At 39.7% G+C, this 24,834-nt stretch overlaps 1 protein-coding gene across 1 annotated transcript; it reads left to right on the forward strand.

Moving 5' to 3' along the window:
• The first annotated feature begins 326 nt into the window (after window positions 1–326).
• On the forward strand, window positions 327–16,531 carry LOC109428118 (uncharacterized). The gene is made up of 5 exons (XM_062856173.1): window positions 327–636; window positions 917–989; window positions 14,329–14,476; window positions 14,536–14,701; window positions 16,112–16,531. Exons 2-5 carry the CDS (start codon window positions 954–956, stop codon window positions 16,449–16,451), a joined length of 690 nt encoding a protein of 229 aa, XP_062712157.1. The 5' UTR covers window positions 327–636; window positions 917–953; the 3' UTR covers window positions 16,452–16,531.
• The last annotated feature ends 8,303 nt before the right edge of the window (window positions 16,532–24,834 follow it).

Genomic DNA, 24,834 nt, shown 5'->3' on the forward strand with positions numbered 1-24,834 from the left:
GATGTTTAGGTAAAGTTTCTACAGAGAGTTAGAATTGCTTGTAAAAAGACACACAACACCTCTTTTCGCAAACTTTGTTCGACAAAGTGCGTTTTTCCTTATTTTCTCCCGCTGCTGTATTAAGTGAATGTTGGTATTAGTGAGCACTGGTTGCGCATGATAAGCGGCAACAAAATCAGATCACCGTAGCATCCCCGTGGCGTTATCAACTTGTACGGTATTGCTCTGCAAGTGTCGTCTCACACCGATCAACACTCCACCACCACGCTCATGTTGACTTGTGGCAGGGCTTCGATCACAACGATAAATAGTGTACTCGTCGGTCAACTCTGAAGGCCGGAGCACAATGGATCCGGTTGACAATCCGGTTTTTTGACATCTATTTTAAATGCACGCGATTTTATGCGTCAACGCACAATGCATCCGGATTGAGTTTGCGGCTTGGTACTAAACTGTACTAAACGCAAGCTCGGCCGCAAAGTCGACCGCATGATTTGACACTTTTCAAATCTTGCGCTTGACTTTGCGGAAAAAGTGTTTGTTTTGATTCATTTTTCAGAGCGAGAATCACCGCGGGCTGAAACTTTCCTCGTTTCCGCAGTTTTTTTTAGCAGCTCCCGATCCGAATTGCGAATGGTAAGTAGGATTATGATGTTTAAAGTGTTAAATCAAATGCTAGCTGTCTGGGGGAATGCTTAAACGCCAGCAAAAAGCTCGATTTTGAACCGAGTGTGGTGTTGTGACACTGCATCCTTGATGTTTGGCATTCCTCCCAGAAATGATTCGGATGATTCGACGATGACATGCACCACTTTCCGGGAGATTTGAGCCTCTTTCGCCTCCACTCTCGGTCACAACAAATCCTTAAATACTATGTGGATTATATCTTGTATTCGTTTATTTCTTTCAATTACAGGTAATTTTGTGAACAACGGAGCCTGCAGTTCATTCCAATGGAGGATACAACGGAAAATAACCCAGAAAATAACGTAAGTACAATTCACATACTACTCGAAGCTGTAAAGGAGCGGGCAACAAGGCCACACTGGCAGAACTAGGTTCGATTTCCGGTGGGTGCATTGGCAGAAAATGGTCATAATTGAATGTGCACCTCTAGGGAAACATCCATTAATACTTCACGCTTTTAGAGGGAAGCGGGTTGATCAAATTTCTCATACAAAAAGTTTGACATAGAGGAGGGGATTTTGGACAGAGGAGTTGTGGACAGTTTTTGCATGACGTCCTCTTGGCCGTAAAATACAATGATTACTTTTTCTTCATCAATCACGTATTTTCGCCTGTATGATATTGAACGCGAGACGGCTGTTGAAACCATTTAAATTGTACTTTTTTTCTTCTTGGCGTAAAACACTACTAGAACCAAACCTGCTCCTCGGCTTAGCGTTATATAATCACTTTCCCAGTTAAGTCGGGAAAATTTGCTATTTCAGATAATCCCTAAAATCCTATCGAGTACCGAACTAGGAATCGAATTCACTCACTTTCCGCGGTATGGATGAATAATTGAATGCCTAGCCCTTCGGCAATATAGGCTTATTATTTTATTATGCAATAATAATTTGATTTACCTGAAAAATTCAGCTTTTCAAGCTGAACGTACATCGTCGTTCTTTTATCGAGACTGTCATTGTCCAGCAGGGACCTTGATCAGCCTTCGATAGTTATAGTAGATTGTTCCTCATGGCCCAACACCAATTGTTCCGGAAGGGAATTGTACTGGATCTATTTATCCATTTCTCGTGGAACATTAGTTCCGGACACATAATTATAAACCATTTGCACATATATAGTTATTCATGTAACGAGTTGCAAAACGTTGATTTTTTCAGCACGAGTCGTATACATTTATCCAACGAGGCTTGCCGAGTTGGATAAATACGAAGAGTGTTGAAAAAACCGAGTTTTGCAACGAGTTCCATACAAAATTTTATGCAATGATTTTTTTCATAATGCAACCCATTTGAGTTGCATAATGTTCATAATGCAACTCAAATGAGTTGCATTATGAACATTATACAACTATTTTTCATTATGCAACTCATTTCAGTTGCATAATGAGCCAGTTCGGAAAAAATGGCCATTATGGTACCAAAATGGATTATATAAAATGTAAATTATGACACTGAATTGCATAAAACATATTAACCCATTTATATTAATTTATTAACAGCTCATTTTGTTTAAAACTATTTTCAAGCATGCAGAGTACGGTCCCGATGACCTCTACTCATGGTAATATTTCGACTCGAGCACTAAATTCAAAAGCTGTTTTTAATGTAATTTCGATCTTTTTTTTTTGTTTGTATTAACGTGTATTTTAACTTAAATCAGGCCAAATATTTCAATAGGTCCTATCTGCATTTGAGAGGCTCTCTTTGTTCACTCTCTCTTTCAATTATTGCAATGTAATGGTGCACTTTTCAACTATTTTTGCAGTACAAATCAAAAGACGATTGTTTTGACCATCGTTCAATGCAAGGAGACAATCATAATACAAATAAATAGCTGAGATATTAACGAAAGAGAGGGAAACCAAAGAGAGCCTCTCTTCTGCAGATAGGACCTTTAGACATGTTTGCCCTGAAATGCTAATTCTACACTTATTTCGATCTTAGCACGCAACGGATTCCTCAAGAAATTCCTAAAGAGATTTCTCCCGAAACTCTTCCAGGAATTACTCCAGGAATTTCTCCAGGATTTTTTCAGGAATTCCTCCAGGGATTCATTAATGAATTTCTTCAGAAAATCGTCAAAAAATTCCTCCAGAAATTCCTCTAGGAATGATTTCAGAAATGTTTCAAGGAATTGCTTCAGACATTTCTCCACAAATTTCTTTCTCCAGAAATTCCTCAAATAATTCCTCCAGGAACTTCTCCAGTAATAGTCCAAGAATTGCTCCTAAAATTTCTGCCAGAATTTCTCCAGGAATTGATCCACGGATTCCTCCAGCAAATCCTAGAGGATTTTTTCCCGGAACTCTTCCAGGAATTCCTCGAGAAATTCTTCCAAGGATTACTCCATAGATTGCTCCAGGAAATTATCAAGGAATTTCTTTAAGAATTCCCCCAGCGATTTATCCATGAATTTCTTCAAAAATCCCAGAAATTCCTTCAAAAATTCCTCCAGAAAATCCTCTAAGAATTCCTCCAGGAATTCTTCCAGGGAATTCTTCATGGATTCTTCCAGGAATTTCTCCAGGATTTTTTCCAGGAATTTTCTCAGGAATTTCTTTAGGGATTCATTAATGAATTTCTTTAGAAATTCCTTAATAAATTCTTCAAGTATTCCTTCAGAAAGTCCTCGAGGAGTTTGTTCAAACATTCTTCCAGAAATTTATCCAGGAAGCCTCGTAAATTTCTCCAAAAATTCATCAAAAAATTCCTCCAGAAAAATCTTTAGTAAATACTCCAGGAATTCCACCTGAAATTTCTTCTAGGAAAAATCCTCTAGGAATCTCTGTCAGTATTCCTCTAATATTTCCTCCACAAATTGTTCTACTGATTCCTCTAGAAAATCCTAAGGGAATTTCTCCCAGAACTCTTCCAGGAATTCCTCGAGAAATTCCTCCAGAAAATTCTGAAGGAATTTCTTCAGGAAATCCTCCATGGATTTATCCATGAATTTCTTGAAAAATTGCTCCAGAAATTCTTCCAGGAATTTCTCCATAATGTTCTCCTAAAATTCCTTCAGAATTACCTCCAGGAATTCCTCCAGAAATCCTTTAGGATTTTCTGCCAGAATTCTTCCAAAGATTTCTAAAGAAATGTCTTCCGCAACTCTTCCAAGAGTTCCTCCATTGAGTCTTCCAGGAATTTCGCCAGAAATGTATTCAGAAATTCCTCCAGGAAGCTCAGAATATTTCCCTAAAAATATCTCAAAGTATTGCTTTGAGAATTCCAAATATTCGTTCAGAAATTCCTTCTGAAATACCTCCAGGAATTTCTACAGAAGTTCTTCCAGAAATTCTGTAGGATTTTCTCCAGGATTTCCTCCTTGGATTTATCCAGAAAATCCTTAAGAAATTTCTCCCGGAGCTCTTCCAGTAATTACTCCAGGAATTCCTCTGAATATTCCTCCAGAAAATCCTCTACTAATTTCTCCACGGATTTCTCCGGAAAATTAAAAAAAAATCTCCCGGAACTCTTCCCAGATTTTGTCCAGGAATCCTCATATATTTATCCAGAAATTCCTCAAATAGTACCTCCAGGAATTCTTTCAGTGAATACTCCAGGAATTCCTACAGATATACCTCCAAAATGTTCTCCAGGAATTCCTCCTGATATTTCTGCTCCTGTAGAAATGTCTGCCAGAATCCCTCGAATATTTCCCTCAGGAATTGCTCCACGGATTCTTCCAACAAATCCTAAAGGAATTTCTCACTGAAATTTTCCAGGAATTCATCCTGAAATTGCTCCAGGAAATTTCTTCAGGAATTCTTCCAGGAATTGTATCGGACATTTCTCGAGAAAGAATTCCAGAAATTCGTCCAGGAAACTCCCAAGGAATTACTTCAGGATTTTTTACAGGAATTGTTTCAGACAATTCTCGAGAAAGAATTCCAGAAATTCCTCCATGAATTCCTTATGAAAATCCTCTAAGAATTTCAGCTAGAACTCCTCCAGAAATTTCGAAAGAAATGTCTCCCGGAACTTTTTCTTTAAAAATTCCTCTAGAAACTCCGCGAAAAATTCCTACAGGGAATCCTCCACGGATTCCTCCAGGAATTTCTCCTGGATTTATTCCAGGAATTTCTTCGGAAATTCCTTTAGCGATTCATTAATGAATTTCTTCAGAAATTGGTCGAAAAATTTCTCCAGGCTTTCCTTCAGAAATTTCTCGAGGTGTTCTTTCAGAAATTTCTCCAGGAAGGCTCATATTTCTCCAGAAATTTCTCAACTAATTCCTTCAGTAAATACTCCAGGAATTCCTCCAGAGACTCCTCCTAAAATATCTTCTATGAAATATTCTCAAGGAATGTCTGTCAGAATTCCTCCAATATTTTCTCCAGGGATTCCTCCAGGATTCCTGCAGAAAGTCCTAAAGGAATTTCTCCCGGAACTCTTCTAGGAGTTCCTCGAAAAATTCCTCCAGGAACTCCTCCAAGAAATTCTCAAGGGTGTTTTCAGGATTTCATCCAGGGATTTATCCATGAACTTCTTCATTCTGAAATCCAGGAATTCCTCCAGAAAATTCTCTAGGAATTTCTGCCAAAATTCCTCCAGAGAATTTTAAAGGAATGTTTCCCGGAACTCTTCCAGGAATTCCTTAATGGGTTCTTCCAAGAATTTCGCCAGGAATTTCTTCAGAAGTTCCTCCATGAATTCTTCCAGGAAGTTTTCCAGGAATTCCTCCAGGAAACCCAGAATATTTATTCAGAATATCTCAAAGAATTTCTTCGCGAATTCCTCCAGGAATTGCTCCATTAATTCTTCCAAAAATTCCTTCAGAAATTTCTTCTGAAATACCTCCAGGAATTTCTGCAGGGATTCCTCGAGGATTTTCTCCTCGGATTTCTCCAGAAAATTCTTAAGAAATTTCTCCCGGAGCTCTTCCAAGAATTACTCCAGCAATTCCTCTAAGAATTTCTCTCAAAAATTTCTTCAGGAATTCTTCCAGGGATTGATCAATGATTTTTTCAGATATTCCTCAAAAATCCTCCACGTATTCCTTCAGGAATTTCTCCAGGGGTTTTCCAGGAATTTCTTCGGGAATTCCTTTAGGGATTCTTTAGTGAATTTCTTTAGAATATCCTCGAAAAATTTCTCCAGAATTCCTTCAGAAATTTCTCCAGGATGAATCATATATTTCACCAGAAATTTCTCGAATAATTCCTCCACAAATCCCTTTAGTAAACGCTCCAGAAATTCATCCAGAGACTTCTCCTGAAATTAATTCTGGAAAAAAAACCTCAACGAATGATGTCTGCCAGAAACCAGAATTCCTCCACGGATTCCTGCAAAAAAAACCTGAAGGAATTTCTCCCGGAACTCTTCCTGGAATTCCTCCATGGATTCCTCCAGGAAATTCACTAGGATTTTTGTCAAGATTTACACCCGGGATAATTTTCTTTTGGTAAAAATGCAATATCTTCGTTGTTTTGAAACATTTTATCACAAAATGAGTTTGTGATTATACCCTCGCTGGCGTAGTGTACGGTTTGGGTCAAAATGTCGAAGAAGGGTTAAAGTCAAGGGGCTTCTTTTTGTATTTATTTAATAAATTGTACATGTTTTCGCTCAAATTTAATCGTTTTGCTAATCATCAATAGTTTTGAAGGATCCTTGACATGTAATGTATCACTACCCATTATAGTCTGTCGAGGTTTCCATCCCAAAGCTATTAGTCTACGATACTAAAAAAGCCTCAAAGCACCCCTAGAAAATTCATGGTATACGAATCGGGTTATCTAGGTCATCCAAACTACTCAGGAATTCATTTTCTTAAGACCTACTGGATCTATCATCGTTTGTGTTCTGGGAATCCTCCAGGAATTTCTCCAAGGATTCCTTCAGACATTCCTCCAGGGATTCCTTCAGGAATTCCAGCAGAGATTCCTCCTAATACTCCTCCAGGGAATCCCAAAGGAATTCTTCCAGGGATACCTCCAGGAATTCCTACAGGAATTGCTCCAGTGATTCCTCCAGGAGTTCCTCCATAGATACCCCCAGGTATTTTCACAGACATTCTTTCAGGGATTCCTCCATAAATTCCTTCAAGGATTTTTCCAGAAATTCGTCCAGGGATTTCTTCAGGAATTCTTCCAGAAGTTCCTCCAGAGATACCTCGAGGAATTTCTCCGAGGATTCCTTCAGGAATTTCTTCACGAATTCCTTTAAGAATTTCTTTAGGGATTCCTTTAAGGATTCCTGCAGAGATTCCTCCAAAAATTCCTCCAGGGATTTCACCAGGAATTATTCGAAGGATTCCTTCATGAATTCCTCCAAGAATTCTTCCAGGAACTTCTCCAGAGTACCTCCCAGAAATCCTCCAGGGAATCCCTTTAAAAATTTCCAAGAATGCCTTTAAGAATTTCTCCGGGAATTTCAAGTGATTCCTCCAAGAAATCATCCAGGGATTCCTTCAGGAATTTCTCCAGATATTCCTCCAGTAATTTTTCCAGGGATTCTTCCAGGGATACCGCCAGGAATTCCTCCAGGGATTTCTCCAGGAAATCCTCCAAAGATACCCTCATGATATTGTTCCAGGGATTCCTCCAGTAATTCCTCCAGGGATTCCTCTCGGAATTTCTCCAGGGACTCTTCCAGGAATTCTTCAAGACGTTTTGGCAAAGATTCCTCCAGGAATTCCCCCAGAGATTCATCCAGGAATTTTTCCAAGGATTCCTTCAGAAATACCTTCACAAATTCCTCCAAGATTTCCTCCAGGGATTCCTTCAGAGATTTCACCAAAAATTCCTCCAGGGATACCTCCAGGAATTCTTCCAGGTTCTCCTCCAGAGATTCCTCCAAAGGTACCTGCAGGAATTCTCACAGATATTTTCCAGGGATTCCTCCAGCAATTTCTCCACGGATATCTCTATGAATTCCTCCAGGGATTCCTCCAGGAATTCCTCCAAGGATTCCTTCAGGAATGCTTCCAAGAATGCCATTGGGAAATCCTCCATAGATTCAACCAAGGATTCCTCCAGGAATTCCTCCAGATATTCCTCCAAGAAATCCTCCAGGGTTTCCTCTAGGAATTCCTCCAAAGATTCCTTCAAAAATTCCTCAACGGATTCCTCCAAGAATACTTACAGACATTTTTTCAGGGAATCCTCCAAGAATTCGTTCAGGGATTTGTCGAGGAATTCCTTCACGGCTTTCCTCGGGATTTTTTTTTTCAGATGTTCCTCCAAGGATTCCTTCAGGGTTGCTCTAGCAATTTCTCCAGGAATTTCTCCAAAGAATTCTTTAGGTATTCCTTAACGAATTCCTCCAAGAATTCCTGCAGGAAGTCCTCCAAGAATTTCTTGAAGAATTCCGCCAGAGATTCCTCCAGGAAATCCTCTAGGGATTCTTTCAGGTATTACGGTGAGGATTCCTTCAGGAAATTCACTAAGAAATCCTCCAGGAATTCCTATAGGAACTCCTCCAGAAATTCCTCCAGAGACTCATTCAGGAATACTTCCAGGGATGCCTCCAGAAATTCCTTCAAGGATTACTCCAGCTATTTCTTCTGGAAATCTTTGAAGGAATTTTTGGACGAACCTCTAGAGGAATTCATGGAGCAATTCCTGGAGGAATCTCTGGAGAAACAGCTGTAGAAATCCTTAGACGATTTTTTAGGACTCTGAAAGAATACATAAAGGAATTCCTGGAGGAATTCCTCGAGGAATTTCTGATGGAATCCCTGGGGAAATCTTTGAAGGAATTCCTGGATGAATCCTTGAAGGAATTCCTGGAGGAATCCTTGGAGGGATTTTCTGGAGGAATCCTTGAAGGAATTCCTGGGGGGATCCTTTAAAGTATTCCTGGAAAAATCCCTGAAGGAATTCCTGGAGGAATGCTTGATGGAATTCTTAGAGGAATCCTTGAAAGAATTCCCTGTGGAATTTTTGAAGAAATTCTTGGAGGAATCCTTGAAGGAATTCCTGGAGGAATCCTTGAAGAAATTCCTGGAAGAATCTTTGGAGGAATTTTCTGGAGAAATCCTTGAAGGAATCCCTGGAGCAGGGATGCCAGATGATTTTTTGGAAAATCTGTATCACTCTTTATAAAAATCTGTATCCCATACAAAATTTGTGAGAAAAATCTGCGTGTCATAGAAAAATAAAATGGCCCTTCTAGCTCAAAAATCCTTATCTCATATATGGAACTCCTGGAGGAATCCTTGGAGGAATTTCCTGAGGAATCTTTGAAAGAATTCCTGGAGAAATGCTCGAAGGAATTCCTGAAGGAATCCTGAAGGAATTTCCTGGAGAAATCCTTGAAGAAATTCCTGGAGAAATCCTTGAAGGAATTCCAGGACGAATCTTTGAAGGAATTCCTGGAGGAATCCTTGAAGGAATTCCTGGAGGAATGCTCGAAAGAACTCTTGAAGGAATCCTCGAAGAAATTCCTGTAGAAATCCTTAAAAAAATTCCTGGAAGTGTGTTTGAAGGAATTCCTGGAGGAGTTCTTGAAAGAATTCCTAGTGGAATACTTGAAGGAATTCCTGGAGGAATCCCTGAAGGAATCCTTGGAAGAATTTTTGGACGAACCTCTGAGGAATTTATGGAGAAATTCCTGCAGGATTTTTTGGAGGAATTCATTGGGGAATCTCTTTAGAAGTTTTAGAGAAGTTCTTGAAGAATTCCTGGAAAATCTCATGAGGGATCTTTGAAGGAATTCGCTGCCTTTCAGATTCTAGATGAAAAACCACGGTATTCGAATCGTCGAAACGAGCCTCTGCACTAAAATCTGTATATGTCCCCTGTGGGCACCTTCCGGAACCGGTTACAGGAGCCCAAGCCCCGGAATGGCCACGAATTAGTCACGATCTGATTCTTGGAACTCATATCTTTCATTTAAGCCTTAGAGAATTGAAATCGGATCAAAAATGCATTTTTGGGAGCGTGTCAAAGTTAATGGCCATTTTTTACCCCTTAATGCCAAATGTGTTACTTTTTCTTAATGCAGAAGGAAGGTTGAAAATTCATCCAAAAAATTTCTCCCACAGCTATGCGTAGGAGGAAATTCTAGAAAATAACTTCAGTAATTACTCTAGGAATTACTCCAAGAATTCCTTTAGGAATTCCTACAAGACTTTCGCTAAGAATACATTAAAGCATCCGTCCAGGCATTCCTTAAAAAAAATCTGCTTATACCGTCTACCCCCGTTGGTTTGAACGACACCTCATGCAAACCAACGGTGTTCATTTTTTAGTTTGAACTTCTAGTAACCCTGTGGGCATTGAAAAACGCACTTATGGTAACCCTTTTTGCTGTTTTGTTTTGATTCTGCCTTCCGTTTCACCCCGTTCCATGGGCAGAATGACGTTTGAACCACTTTAAGTTTGAACGATGTGCAGATTAGCGGGGGTCAAATTAAAAAGTGTTCAGATTAGATGGGGTCAAACCAACGAGGGTAGACGGTAGTTCCTCCAATAATTCCTCCAGGAATTTCTTAAAAATTCTTCGAAAATTCTTCCAGGAATTTCTCCAAGAATTCTGTCAAAAATTCTTCCAAGATTCCCTTCAGAGATTTTTCTATTCCTTTAGGATTTAGGATTTAGGATTTTATGTCGAGAGCACAGCGAGCAGTAACGGTCAAAATGTAGTCCGAAGAATATTCCCAGAACGATTGAGCTGTGGTTGATCTTCCTTCACTAATTCAGTAGTATCGTATTCAGGAAAACACTGTCACACACACTAATTTATTGTCTTCTGCTTAATTTATTACACTTATACTTAGTTCATTTACTTATTACTAAAAATCTATTGAGTTCACACTATTCAAAGATTTCACAAAACTGTAGATATAAGGATGGCGCAGAGATCCACTTCGTGTAATGGCGCCAAGATGGTGCTTCGGTGCAGAAAAATTTAGGATTTTTTCCAGGAAATCCTTCAAAAATTTCTTCCGAAATGCCTACAGGAATCCTCCAGGAATCCCTGCAAGGATTCCTTCAGGAAAACCTCCAGAAATTCCTCCAGGAAGACATCCACCAAGAATTCCTACAACAATCCGTTAAAGAATTCCCTTCCAAGAATTTCTTCAGCAATACCTCCAAGACTTCTTTCAATAATTCCACCAAAAATCTATCTAGGAATTTCTCCAGGAATTCCTTGAAATTTTTTTTCAAGAATTTCTCCAAGAATTCCTTCAAGAATACTTCCAGGAATTTTTTCAAAACTTTCTTGAACAAATATCTGGAGGAATACCTAGAGTAGTTTCTAAAAGAATTCATGTAGGAATTCCTGGAGTAATTCCTGAAGGAATACCGGAAGTATTTGCTGGAGGATTTTCTGGAACAAAAAAAAGTCCTAAAGCAATTTCTGGAGGAATTCCTTGAGTATTTCCTGAAAGAAATCTCTGTAGGAATTCCTTGAGGAATGACTGATGGAATTCCTGGAAAAAAAAAATCTGGAGGATTTCGTGGAGGAATTCATTAGGGAGTTCTGGAGGAATCCTTGGAGGAATCTCTAGAGAATTCCTTCGAGTTGTTACGGGAACAATTTATGGAAGAAGCTTTGGGGGAATTAGTAGATGAATTCCTGAAGGAGTTTCATGAAGAATACCAAGTGAAAGCCTTGGAAGCATCCCTTGATGAATTTCTTGAGAAGTCCGTGAAGGAATTTTTGAATGAATTTGTGATGCAATTCCTAAAGGAATTTTTGGTTGTATTCGTTGCGGAATTCCTGGAGGAACTTCTATAGGAATACCTGGAGCGATTCCTAGGGGAATCATTAGATAAATTCCTGTAGGATTCCCTGGACATTACCTTCAGGAATCCCTGGAGAAAACTTTGAAGGAATTCAGGAAGGAACCCTGTAGAAATCCTAGGAGGAATTCCAGGTGGAATCCTTGTAGGATTTCCTAGTGGAATTCTGGAATGATTCCCTGCAGTTTCATGAAAGAGATTCCTTGAATTACCCCTAGAGCAATTTCTGGAGGAATCCCTAGAGGAATTTTTGTAAGAATATCTGGAGGATTTCCTGAATTTTCTTGAAGAAATCTCTTGTGGAACTCTTGGAGGATTTCCTAGTAGAATTCCTTGAGGAATCCGTGAAAGAATACCTGAATAAATTCTTGAAGGGATTACTGTAGAAATTCCTGGAGAAATTTCTAATAGCAATTATTAGAGGAACCTCTGGAAGAATCCTTTTAGGAATTCCTAGATAAATTCCAGCCCAAGTAACGTTTTGATGACCAATAAGTTTTAAGAACCGTCATAAAACCTTATACCTTTTATTTTAGTTTTATGATGGTTTTAAAAATCTCTTCTAGACTATTTGACTCAAGATTTGACTTAACAATGTTATTTGGGCAGGAGGATTACTGTAAAAATTCCTGAAAAAATCCCTGAAGCAATGCCTGGAGAAGAAATTCTTGGAAAAATCGTGAAGGAATCCCTGAAAAAATCCTAGCAGAAATCCGTAGAGGGAGTCCTAGAGGAATCCTTGGAAAAATCCCTAGAGGGTTCCCTTGAGTAATTCTTATAGGAATCTGTGAAAAAATGCCTGGAGGACGCCCTGGAGCAATTCCTGGAGGAAGTTCCTGGAGGAAGTTCCTGGAGGAATTCCCGCAGGAATATCTAGAGGAGTTTCCGGAGGAATCTCTAGAGGATTTTTGGTCAATTGTTTAGAAATATTCCTAGAGGCATTCCTGGAGGAATATTTAAAGGAATTCCTGCAAGAATCCCTGCAAGAATCTCTGGATGAATTTTTAAACTTCCCAATGAAATTCCTGCAGATATTCTAAGAGTAACCCCTTGAGGAATCCTAGGAGGATTTTTTGAGGAATTCTCAGGAAGAATTACTGAAAAAATCGCAGACGGAGTTCCTGGAAAAATCCTGAAGAAATCCTAAGAAGAGTTCGGGGGAAATCCTGGATGAATCCTAGTAGCAATTTTTCTGAAGGAATTTTTAAAGAAACCCCAGCAAGAATCCCGGAAGCAATCTCAAAGAGGTATGTCTAAAGAAATTCCTTAACAATTTCTGTAGGAATTCCCGGATGAATTCCTGCAAGAATTCCTGAATGACTTCCAGAAGGAAGTCCACTAGGAATCCCAAGAAACCTTGGAGATTTTTTTTAATAATCCCTTGAGTTATTCCTAAAAAAATCTCAGAAAAATTTGCCGAGTGAATCCCTGAAGGAATTCTTGACGGAATCTTTGAATGAATTTTCGAGGGAATCTCTGGAGGAAGTCTTGGAAAAATACCTGAAGAAACCCCTGGAAGAATCCCGGAAGCAATCCCATGAGGAATTTCTTAGGAAATCCCAGGAGAGCTTTCTAAACGAATTCTTGAAAAAAATTCTGTAGGAATTTATATGTGCAGTAATTTCTGAACGAATTATTGAAGGAATCATTGGATGAACTCCTATAGGATTTTCTGTAGAATTCCTGGATGAAATCACCCCGGAAATACTTCGAATAATTCCAGATGTAATTATCGGAACAATCTCTCGCGGAATTCTCGAAGAAATATATGGAAAAATCCCTGAAAAAAAATCTGAAGGAATACCTGCAGAAATACCTAAAAGGATTTAAGGTGAAATTTCTCTTAGGAATCCCTGAAAATAAATTGCTCGAAAAATGCACTGGAACAATCACTGGAGCATCCTTTGGAGATATTCCAGGCACTAGCGTGCACAGGGGTAGAAACTCTTGGAGGAATTCTCGAAGGAAGTTCTAAAGAAATTACTGGAGGTTTTTGTTTCAGAAATTGCTGAGGAATTTCTGGAGAAATTTTAGAAGTTTCCTGGAGGAATGTCTGAAGGAACTTCTGGAAGAATTGCTAAAGGCATTTGTGGGGGATTTTTGGATGAATTTCTTAACTAATTCTTAGAGGAATTCATGGATGATTTCCTGAAGGAGGAATTCCCGAAGAAATTCATGGAGAAATTCCTGTAGAAATCCCTGGATGGATTCCGGGAAAATTTTCTTGAGGATTTTTTGGAGGAACCCGTGGAGGAATGCCTGGAGGAAATCTTGGAGGAATTCATGAACGAATCCGTGGAGGAGTCCCTTAAGGAATCCCCTAAGGAAACCTGGAAGAATTTGTGGAAGTATCTTTATAGATTGTAACAAGTATTCCGATAGAAACTTTATATCTAGGAATTCCTTCTTAGTTTATGAAATCATCTTCAAATCTAGCATCGACAATTGTCCAGCATTAAAATTCTTTTACAATGACATTTATATATTTAAGTAAATATTAATGATAGGAATTATTTTCCGCATTGCCTTGAAATCATCCGGACCCTTCTCTAGAATCCCAATACCTATTGGCGATGTTATCACCACAGCATGTTGAAACCCCTTCTTGGGAATTCATATTGCGTGTAACACCATGATTCTATTTTGCACTATGATCATATCTTGCACCATCCCCCCCAAGCAAGATTCCTGCGCACGCTAATGATTCCAGGAGAAATTTCCGGAGGAATGTGCGATGAGATGAAATCCTTAAAGGGAAGGTTTAAGGCCAATTTTGAGTTAAAATTTTCGGTATATAAAAATTCGATAAACACTAACAGAGCCAAACAATAAACCATGATGTATCTTTCAAAAGGGTTAAATATTTGTCATTTAGGCAAACATGTACAACTATTTGTGAAAACCATGCTAATCTTTGCATATGATATATATGCTTGTCTTTACAGGAAGAGGAAATCAGTAGCATTAACGAACGCATAATTGCTTTTGTTAAAGAACACAAAGTTCTTTTTGACAAAACCATGCGAGCTTACAAAAATAACAATACGCGGAACAAACTTTGGGCAGAGCTTGGATCAGAGCTCAACATGGACGGTAAGATTATAAGATTATTGAATCTGTTTGTACACTAATATTTATATTTTATTTTATAGTTAAATCTTTAACAACGCGTTGGAGATCATTAAGGGATCGGTTCGTCAAGGAATTGAAAATTGCAGATCTATGTCATCGATCAGGCGCAGAGGCAATCGACGAAGGCGATAATTGGGAGTTTATGGAGCACATGGCATTCTTAAAAGAACACGTGGCTAAAAGGAAGTAAGTGCTCTTTATTTCATGATTTGATCGACAAACGGTTTCTACATTCAAAATAGATAACATGAACCCATTAACCACAGGCAAAAAAGTGAAATACATAGGGTAATGGTAAAATTTTGGACGCCTGGGAGAGCATTAGTTTGAATTTAAGTCAGAATCAAGCAGATGCAGAGGGTGTTACACATAATGATGTTTGACAAATTGTGGTCAAAATCATCGTTTATGAAAACATAAACCCACAATACCACCGAGTCTGCCAGAGATTTCTCTAGATTTCTTTGCAAAAATGTTTGCTGGCAGACTCTTGTAGATCTTCATTATGCAATTGATTAATTTTGCATATTGAAAAAAATGGCACTTTTAAGTACTCTTAAATATATAACTTAAGGAACGAAACAAATGCGATCCGTGTAATTTTCTTTATCCCTTAAATGTCAAATTATTTAATTCTTGGTTTACTCTTTTTTTATCGTTTTTCTGGGTGATGGTAAAATTTTTGGTGTGGCAATGCTGAGTATAGCATTGATTCTAAAGATACTAGCAAAGACACGAATTGTTCCAATTGAAATTCCAAATTTACTTTTAATGTCATTCCAATCGAGCAGAAGACCTGTCAAACGCACTTTAAAGGCATTGCTCGGCAGCATCATGGTCATGATGCTGAAACCGTCATCAGCAACAAAAATCAGCAGATTTCGTGTCTTAGCATATAGTGTTTTCAATCGATTCCATATGCTCCATAAGGGCGTTTGGCATAATGCTGTTTGGCATAAATGACACTTGGGATAAAGGATATTTGTCATATATTGTAGATTGCTGAATATATTCGCGCATATCGCTACGGCTATTTGGGCCTGTAATCTCGAAATGAAATAATATGTATTAGAATTGTTAATTTGCCATTAAAATGATAAAGGAGGCTATAGTGGTTTCGCAGCGTGGTGTCACGAACACTAATGCAAATCTACTGGTTGAAAAAATGCCCATTTGATTTTGCTGGGAACAGCTGATCTTTGTTTACTATTTTCAACCAATAACTTAAGTGGTGTTCGTGTAATGCAGCGTGTACGTACACGCAACACTACTAAAAGCAGAAACCACTATATGCGTGTTTTATATTCAGTGCTGAAAATTTCATTTCGTTATATCTAAATTCAATCACCTCCAGCTCATTTAAGAAGCTGAACCTGAATATCATTTACCTTAAATATTAGAAAATGAGCTGTAAGTGATTGAATTTAGATATGATGAAATGAATTTTCCAGCACTGTTTATATTTCTACAAAAAATAATCGGGAACCTCGTATAAAATGCGGGAAAAATGTAGAAACATTTCATTTCTCTGATCATCCTTAACTCAGTTAACTCAAATGCCCTTCAAACATTAACAATGTGCTTTATGATTTTCAGGACTACGGCAAATTACGACGGGCCAAGCACAAGCGAGCACACTGAATTCCACGATATGGTCGAGGAACACCTTGAGCTGGACTCTCAAGGCACACCTTCGCGAACACCAACCTCAAGGAAGAGAAAGGGCGACGAAATCGACGACAAAATGTCGTCACTATTGGACAAGTTCATGGCGAACTCTTCCAATGCCGATGAAAAGCATGCGACATTCGGCAAGTTAGTGGCATGCAAGTTGTCGAAGTTTCCAGATCATATTGCCGATAGAGTCGAAGCCGAAATTTTGAATGTAATCTACAACGCTGCCGAAAATTACAGGACAGAAACAAACAATTTGTGATAAGTTTGACATGTAAGCTAAATTGATTATTTTATCTTTTTAAATAAAAATCGGAGCTTCACCGATTCATTTTAACGACACTTAAGATGCAAGTACCCACGTTCAAATATCTGACCAATCATCAGTAATCACAAATTTTAGGAAACCCTCCAAGAATTCTTCAATGAATTACTCTCGGGATTCCTCCGGGGATTCTCACATGCAATCCTCCATGAATTTTTCCCATGGTTCCTCCAGAGTTTCCTCCTGGAATTCCCTCATGCATTACTCTTAGAAGTTCCTCTAAGAATTCCTCCCGGGATTCCACCCACGATTTTCCCCAGATTTCTTTCAGGAATTCCTGCCGTGATTTCTCCAAGAATTCATCCTGGGATTCCCTCCGGAATAAGTATAAAAATTTCTTCCTGGATTCCTCCCGGAATCTCCCGGGAAGACTCCATGCACTCCTCCTGGGATATTTCCAGGAATTCCTCCCCTCCCAGGACTCATCCAGGATCCAGGATCTTCACGGAATTTCTCCTAGGATTCCTTCCTCTCCTAAGGGGAGAATCCAGGCATACCTTCCGAGATTCCTTCACAAATTTCTCCCGGGTTTTGTTAAGGAATTTCATCCAGGAATTTCTCCCGGGATTTCTGCAGGAATCCAGATTCAGAATGCCAAAGCCAGAAGGATACGTTGGACTTGCATGGTGAAGCCTCGTGGCCGTGCGATTAGCGTCACCGACCGTGATGAACACTTTCCGCAAGAATTTTTCTTCGTGTCCGTTGTCTAGTGTTAAGTTTCGTTCAGTCTGTACAGCCTCAAAATGAAGACGGTGTCCGTGTCTTTTTGTTGCAAGAATGCCGAACAACAACCCTGCAAATATTGTGTTTGCAGGAAATCAGGATGGCACAAGACAATGTGGAGTATAACGGACAAGGTGAGGGTGAGCTGATCAGGTCGAGAATGATTTGGCGAGTATGTGACGTTGGAGAGAAGCAGCACACGAATTATACAGATGAATTGCGATTTTTTGTTTAATTATGTAAATTTTTATTTATCAACCTTTTCTTTAAATACATTAGATGCAGTATGTTCGGATTTTGCTTAAAATTTCATTCCATTCAAACCGGCGCTTAGTGATTAATGCGGTGGGTAAAAACAAACTCGCTCAACAGATTTCGCACTTCGAAAGCTTTTTGGGAGCTATTATTACCCCTGACCATTCCAGAACATCCTTCTAGAGGTTGGCTTTCGTTTCTCCAATCTCCAGGTCTAATTACTTCTCCTTCCGCATTGAAAGTATCGGTAAACGTTTGAGGGCAATAAACATCGTTATCAGATTCCTTTAAGTAATTATGTAAAACAATAGAAGCCAAAACGATCTTTTCGGCGTTTTTTGGCAACATTACCAGTGTCGTCTTCAGTATTCTCCATCGAGCAACCAGAATCCCAAACGCGTTTTCAATAGTTCGGCGAGCACGTGATAGCCGTTTATTGAAGTTTTCCCGGATCGGTGGAAGAAGTTTACCGGGGAAGGGTCTCATTAAGTTAGGTTTAAGCGGGAAAGCTGCATCACCTACTATGTAGTGAGGTATTTCGATATCCGAATTCGGCAAGCACGCTGCAGGTGGGAGATTCAGTGACCCGTCAAACAAACGTTTACCGAACTCCGAACTTGCAAACACCCCTCCATCACTGTTTCCTCCATAGGCTCCTACATCTACTGACAGAAATTTGTAGTCAGCATCGCAGACCGCCATTAAATTGATGCTGTGCTCTCCTTTGTAATTAAAGAATTGTGATCCGGAGTTTGGGGGACATTCAATCTTGACGTGTTTTCCGTCCACAGCCCCACAGCAGTTTGGCAAATCCCACTGCTGGTAGAACTGTGTAGCATTCCTCGACCAATCCTCCGTCGTTAACTCTGGCAGAAATGCGCCCTTCAGTTCGGACCACAGCACGTCACAAACCTCGTGGATGATGCTTCTGGAAGTACTTTCGCCGATTTTGAAGCTCCACGACAAAAACGGGATGTCTGGTCCATGGGCGAGAAAGCTAAAAAAATTTAAGCATGTCAATTTATGGAAAAATGCATAGAAGGGAAATGCTCACATTAATGTGTGGAAAAGGCGGAACTCAGGGCTAAGCGGGGTCCTTAAAGAGCTCTTTTCCAGCTTATGCTGAATCTTTGCCAAAAGAGACCGGAATGCTTCAGGGCTCATCCTTGTGGCTCGAAAAAACTTTTCAGGATTCTGAACCATCGTGTTGAAGTTCGCAACATAAAATCCACATTGCGCTCGGTCCTGCAGAAGCGGATGTACCCACCATCTTCTTGTTGTATCCTTGGATCGTGTACGCTGCCGATATTGTTTGAAAATTCGGTACAAACCGTAAATTGCAACTAAAACCGTGATATCCATTACGGAATAGCTGAAAACTTTGAAACGACAAGAATCCGTTGTTTACACGTTTTACGTATCATTCAACGTATGCAATGTGCGTAGGTTTTCCGTTTTGCGTGCGTTTACATTTTTAGTACCAACCGGATCAACCGGATTGCCAAACGCAAACTTAAACGCAAACGCAACGTATCCATTGTGCTCCGGCCTGAGTTTAGAATTTTTGCGTTGAGCCATGTTTCGGTGAAAACAACAATGTCGTAGTCGCACGACGAAAGAGCCATGTATAGCTTGTCTGTTTTGGTGCGTAGCCCACGTACATTCTGATAATACAGAGTGAGTGGTTGGGCGAGAGATTGTTGGTTGTGAGTGGTTGGGCGAGAGCAAAGAGGAACGAAAGCGGACTGATTTGGCAGCGCATGGATGTCAGTGTTACGATCAATTGTGTTAAGGCATGCAGGAATTGCGGAGGAGCTATGAAGTGCGTGATTCGGTGACTGATTTTGTCTATCGTCGAAACTGAAAAGTGTCCCGGGTATGGAAATCAAATTCCCGGAATGTTATGCCTTTTTGCCATGTTGCAGGTAGGAGAGCAGTGTCTTTTAACTCTGGATTGATGCCGACCTTGAACGACACGAAAGTAATGCCGTTTTTCTTTTTGAACCTGGGTTGGAACTGGATTGGCGGAAAATGTGTAAACAAACAAACGTCGAACAAACTCAAACAAACTTTAGTACAAGCGAAACCGAAGTCGTGTTGGGGTTGAAACTGTGATCTCATCCAGTTCCAACCCAGGTTGGAACTGGATCAAAAAGAAAAACGGCATAAGTTCGTCAAGATTTTTACCTTTAGGAACCAACTTCCGGACGTCTACGGTCCCACCGTTGTCTAAATTAGATTTCACCAGTTCACGAATGTTATCTTCCGTTGCTTTGGGGTCGAAACCGGATAAGTATAACCAGAACAGTTCAACCTTTTCCTGACGAGTCGCTAGTGGTACTATCACTGATGAATCTTCATCTTTAGTGCCAGAAGACGATTCGGTTCTAGGCTCTACGTCTACACGAGGGCGTTTTCTTGAGTTGTCCGGCAGATTAATTTTACGCGGAGTGGCAAATCGAGCAGGCGATGGAGTAGGCAAATGATTCAAAATCGAGTTTATTTTGATCGTGTTTTGCTTAATCTCGTTGCGAAGCTCGGTGAGGACTTTGTTGTTTCCATCATGGTCCACTGCACGAATTTATTCTGGCCTGCTTACTCTCACGCGAAATTTGACGTTTGAGCGGTATCGGCACCGCTCAAACGTCAAATTTCGCGTGAGAGTAAGCAGGCCAGCATAAATTCATGCAGTGGACCATTGTCAGCGTCTATCGCACTGTTGGTGGATGCAATTGCTTGACAGAAAGTAGCATTTTCCATCATTTTCGTGCACGCAACACACATCCAGAATAATTGTGCATAGGTTTTGACCGAATCACGGATGTCATCCGGGATGTTGACACAATTTATGTGGTAAGCAGAGCGACAGAAGCCTTTGCACACAATTTCGTCTGCTTTATACAACTCAAGAGTGCACGAGCAGCAAACTGAGACGGTATCCATGTTGTTTGCAGAACGTAGCTGTTTGTTTTTATTCCAGATAATTCGTTATTTGCGGCTTAATACGCTTGTACTCCAGGTGATTCCGATGCGGCGGTGATTGAATTATACGAAGACACGGTAATCGTTGCACAGGATAGTCGAAGACAGAAAAATATTGATTAAAATATCGACAGATTAAAAATACACAAGCGGTTTGTTTACCTTCACTAACACTGATAAAATAGATTTTATTCTACGGTAGGGGATCGTGGGGAAAAACACTGCTTCGGCTGTTCGTTGGGGCCCTTGTCGTAGCGTACACGTTGGGAGGGGAGAGAGAGAGAGTTGAGCTGCCTACCTTGCTGAGCACGCGGTCGTGGGACCAGGGGTGCGACGTCGGCGCCGCGACGCCGGTCTGGACAACTTCGGCTGGTCCTTCGGGGCCGACTGTCTCCGATCGGGCTTCTGGGTGGGAGGTGGACTTGGTTCACAGGCAGCCGCCGCGGGCCGGCGGGCAGAAACTTTGATCGGCTGGGAACACGCCGCCGCGTACCGGCGGGCACAATCTTCAGGCGATCGAATGGGCCAAAAACTTGGAACTCGCCCCAAGGTGGTTTTACACTGGAGCACAGGTGGAGCGCGATTCTAGAAACCGTTGGCGGTAGGTTTCGGAATCGGTGCCGTCTGGTATTCGAAATCCGGGGGTCACGCTAGGAAGCAACGTCGCGCGTACCGGAGCGTCCCGTTGAGCTATCGCGTAGGATGACGGAGTTACACCGATTGACGGAGTGTAATCCGGACCTCACCTTCGAGATAAACGTCACTCGGCCTAAAGGAAACCTTAGGAACACTACGCGCTCAACTTTTTTTATTGTAATGCACTATCACATCCACCTTTTTTAACTGTGTGGAACTTTTTCAAAAAACGTCTGTTTCGCTTCCTATCCCGAACTTAAGTGACCGACCGTTCCCAAGTCCAATCAAATCCAACCTCCTCTTTCCAAAAGTCCTCTCCTCTTCTCCCCTCCTACAGTTCCTCTCCCCTCCATCAGCAGTCAATGCGTTTAGCTGGATCCGGTGTTGCCCTGTCTTCACTTTGATCCCCTTTATAATTTATCTTCCATCAAGGGATGTACATGTGGTTTTTTTTATAGCAAATTTTAACATTTGAATTTTTACATTATTTATTTGATAGGATACATATAGGTTTTAATATTCGTTTCATTTATTTTATTTACTAACAATAACATTTAATTTAATATAATTTTTTAAACGATATTGTAAAGCAAAATATTTGATAATAGGCAAAATTTAAAGAAATACACAATTTAACTAAACTATAACAAAATGACCTTCATTGTTGCCGAATTAATCGGTAATAGAGTTCCATACAATGTTTTATGCTATGATATTTTCATTATACAACTCATTTGGGTTGCATAATGTTCATAATTCAACTCAAATGAGTTGCATAATGAATATTATGCAACTCATTTCAGTTGCATTATGAACCAGTTCGGAATAATAGGCTGATATGATACCAAAATGAGTTATATAGAATTGAAATTATAATAATGAATTGCATATAGAAAATATGACGAAAAAAATAATAAATAAAAATTATTAATGAACATCGGCCAAATGTCGTTTAGCGCCAATCTGGGTGCTTGCAAAGGATGCCATCACTTTGGGGCAGAACGCTGCTTTGGACAAACAAAACCTGTAGTCCTCTGGATATCTGTTCTAGAGATTTGGTGTTTTCAGAGAAGAGTCTGTTTTTACCTAAATCTGGTTACGCAATATTAGATCTAGAAAAGTTGCAAATGGATCAGTTTTATCTTTTCGTAGAAGCATCCTAGTAGAAAACATTCTTCTGCAAAGTTGTTCTCTTTACATGGACGAAACTGGACATTTTGACAGGAAGTGCACTGCAAACGAATATACGTTATAGTTCATCCATTCATCATTTATCGCCCCAAATGTGGCTTCGTGGTCGTGCGGCTAAGGTCGCCAAGCCTTTAGTCGCATCGTGCTAAGGAGCGCGGGTTCGATTCCCGCCGCAGCTGTCAGGAAAAGTTTTCGGCTGTGCCACTGGGCGTTGCATGCTAGTCAGTTGTCTAGTGTCGTGCTTCCTTCAAAGAGCACCCAAGTAACCAAAAGTTCAGATAAAAGGGTACTTTATAAGCTAAGCAGCTCGTTCGAGGTTGCTCATTAGCCTTCTAAGCAGCTTCATTTTTAAGTAATTTTAGAACTTGAAAGTTCACATAAGCACGCTGGATAGCCTTCTAAGCAGCTTCTGACAGAACTTTGACAAAATTCATGCAGAAACAAAAATGTGTTTTCCACAAACCCTGTTCAGAAACCCTGTTGGTGGTTTCTGATTTATGTCTGGAAATTGTTTCTGATAATTATATATACACACATGTCGCTGTTATGTAGATTTGAACTGGATCCTCCTGCATGATAGCCTGCCGACTTACCGCTGCGCTGCTGAAAACACTTGACAAAGTCAAGCTAACTTCACTACTTAACAAATGTGCAAAACAAGCTGCCGACAGAAAATCGATTCAAGTCAGATTTTAGCTGCTGTCCACTCAATCGCAACTGTAGTACTGTGATAGAGCGTAGGGTTCTCACGCAGCGACTATCGGTTCGAATCCGATGGGCGGCATTTTTTTTTGCTCAAGCCTAGTATTCATTGATTTGATAAATTTATATTTTTCTTTTATGCGTGTATGCTCAAACAGTTGCTTTCCGCAAAAGAAATAAATTTAATCTTCATTAAAACACAATGCTACTGAACTGAACTTCTATGAATTTGAAAGTTCCGACAAAGTTCCGAGTAGCATCTTAAGCAGCTTTAAAGTTCAGCGAAGTTCAGATAAAGTTCCGAATGTAACTTTCTGGCTGCTTAAGAGGCTAACAATGAGCCTTGCCGGAACTTGTGACCGAAGTTCTAGCAAGGCTTATCGTTAGCCTGTTAAGCAGCCAGAAAGTTCCATTTGGAACTTTATCTGAACTTCGCGGAACTTGAAAGTGTATTTTGTCATGGGAAGCGGAACTTTTGGTTACTTGGGCAAATAGCTCACTGGAAGCATTAAACGTGTCCGTGTCTTTTCTTTTTTTAAAGTCATACCAGTGAAGCCATTTTTGACATTTATTCCCAAGATAGATTTGTCAACGCACCAAAATCTGAAACCAAAAACGTCAGGAACCCCATCAGCTATTCAGTGGGATTTTTCAAAACATTTCTTCAGTAATTTCTCTTGGAATTTCTTATTATAGGATTCTTCCAGGATTTCCTCTGGAGATTGCTGGTTCGTTGAAGTTCTTTCTTAAAGAATTCCTATAGAAATTCCTCTTACCTCTAGAGATTTTTTCAAGGGTTCCTTTAGAAATTTCTTTTAGGGTATCAGCAGATATTCTTACTAAGATTTCTCTAGGAATTCTTGATGCAGTTTTCCAAGCATTTTCAGCTGGGATTTCTTTAGCAACTACTGTACAAAAGGATTCCCAGAAAAAAAAATGCCTGAAATATCCTTGTGAAGCTGATGGAGTCTATCAAAAAATTTAAAATAAATCCCCGCAGTATTCCTGAGGGCAAGTGAGAATACTTAAAGGAATCTCGAGGCTATTTCCAACAGGAATTCCTTGGAACATTCTAAGACAGTGATCCTCAGCCTAACTGTCTTTGCGGGCCAAAATTGAATTTTGAAATAAGACTGCGGGCCGCAAGTCATTCAAGAGTTAATTTTCAACAAACATTTTCCAAAATTCAATAGGTACAACCCATCTGTTTGATTTTTTTTTCAAAATATTGAGCTGGAGCAAAGAACTAATCAACCTGGTTATCAGGAAATTGTATTTCACTTGGAAAAAATCTGAAAATCGTAGGGAATTAAAAACAGAGGTTTTAAGACCGTAATATCTAGATTTTGTAGTTCTTGGTATTAAAAATGTTGATCAAATTATTTCAGACTAATTACTTAAAAGTCATACGCAAGATAAGCAAAAGCATCGCTGGCGATGATTTTATGTACAGAACTGTGGAAGTTCTAGACACGAACACGGACTTGTTTCCAGTAAAACCCCTGGATTCAATTTAAACATATTTCCAAATTTCTTATTGAAGCTTAGGAATTTCCTGAAATGTATATCGAACCCTTAATTTAAAAAAAATCTTGGAACTTTGAGTTTTTTTTGGGACTTTTTGTGGATATTGAGAAATTTCAAAATTATTTGTAGGGGTTTCAGGGTTCTCGGAAGAAATTTCGAAAACTGCCTGGAGAAACTGTTGTGGAAATCTTTGATGTTTTTTTTTAGTTTTTCTTGCATAATTCCTTAGGAAGCTAATGAAGAAAAAACTGCTGACATGATTTTCTGAGCAATGCATAGGAGTACTTGTAGTATTTGTAGCCGA

This window comes from Aedes albopictus, chromosome 3, assembly GCF_035046485.1.
Source record: "Aedes albopictus strain Foshan chromosome 3, AalbF5, whole genome shotgun sequence".
NCBI lineage: Eukaryota > Metazoa > Arthropoda > Insecta > Diptera > Culicidae > Aedes > Aedes albopictus.

Excerpts from the sequence above, each read along its gene's own strand:
- LOC109428118 (XM_062856173.1), top strand. The coding sequence starts at position 954 with ATGGAGGATACAACGGAAAATAACCCAGAAAATAAC. Across the intron at positions 14,477-14,535 it reads ATCAGAGCTCAACATGGACG|TTAAATCTTTAACAACGCGT; the intron begins GTAAGATTATAA and ends TTTATTTTATAG. Across the intron at positions 14,702-16,111 it reads GAACACGTGGCTAAAAGGAA|GACTACGGCAAATTACGACG; the intron begins GTAAGTGCTCTT and ends TATGATTTTCAG.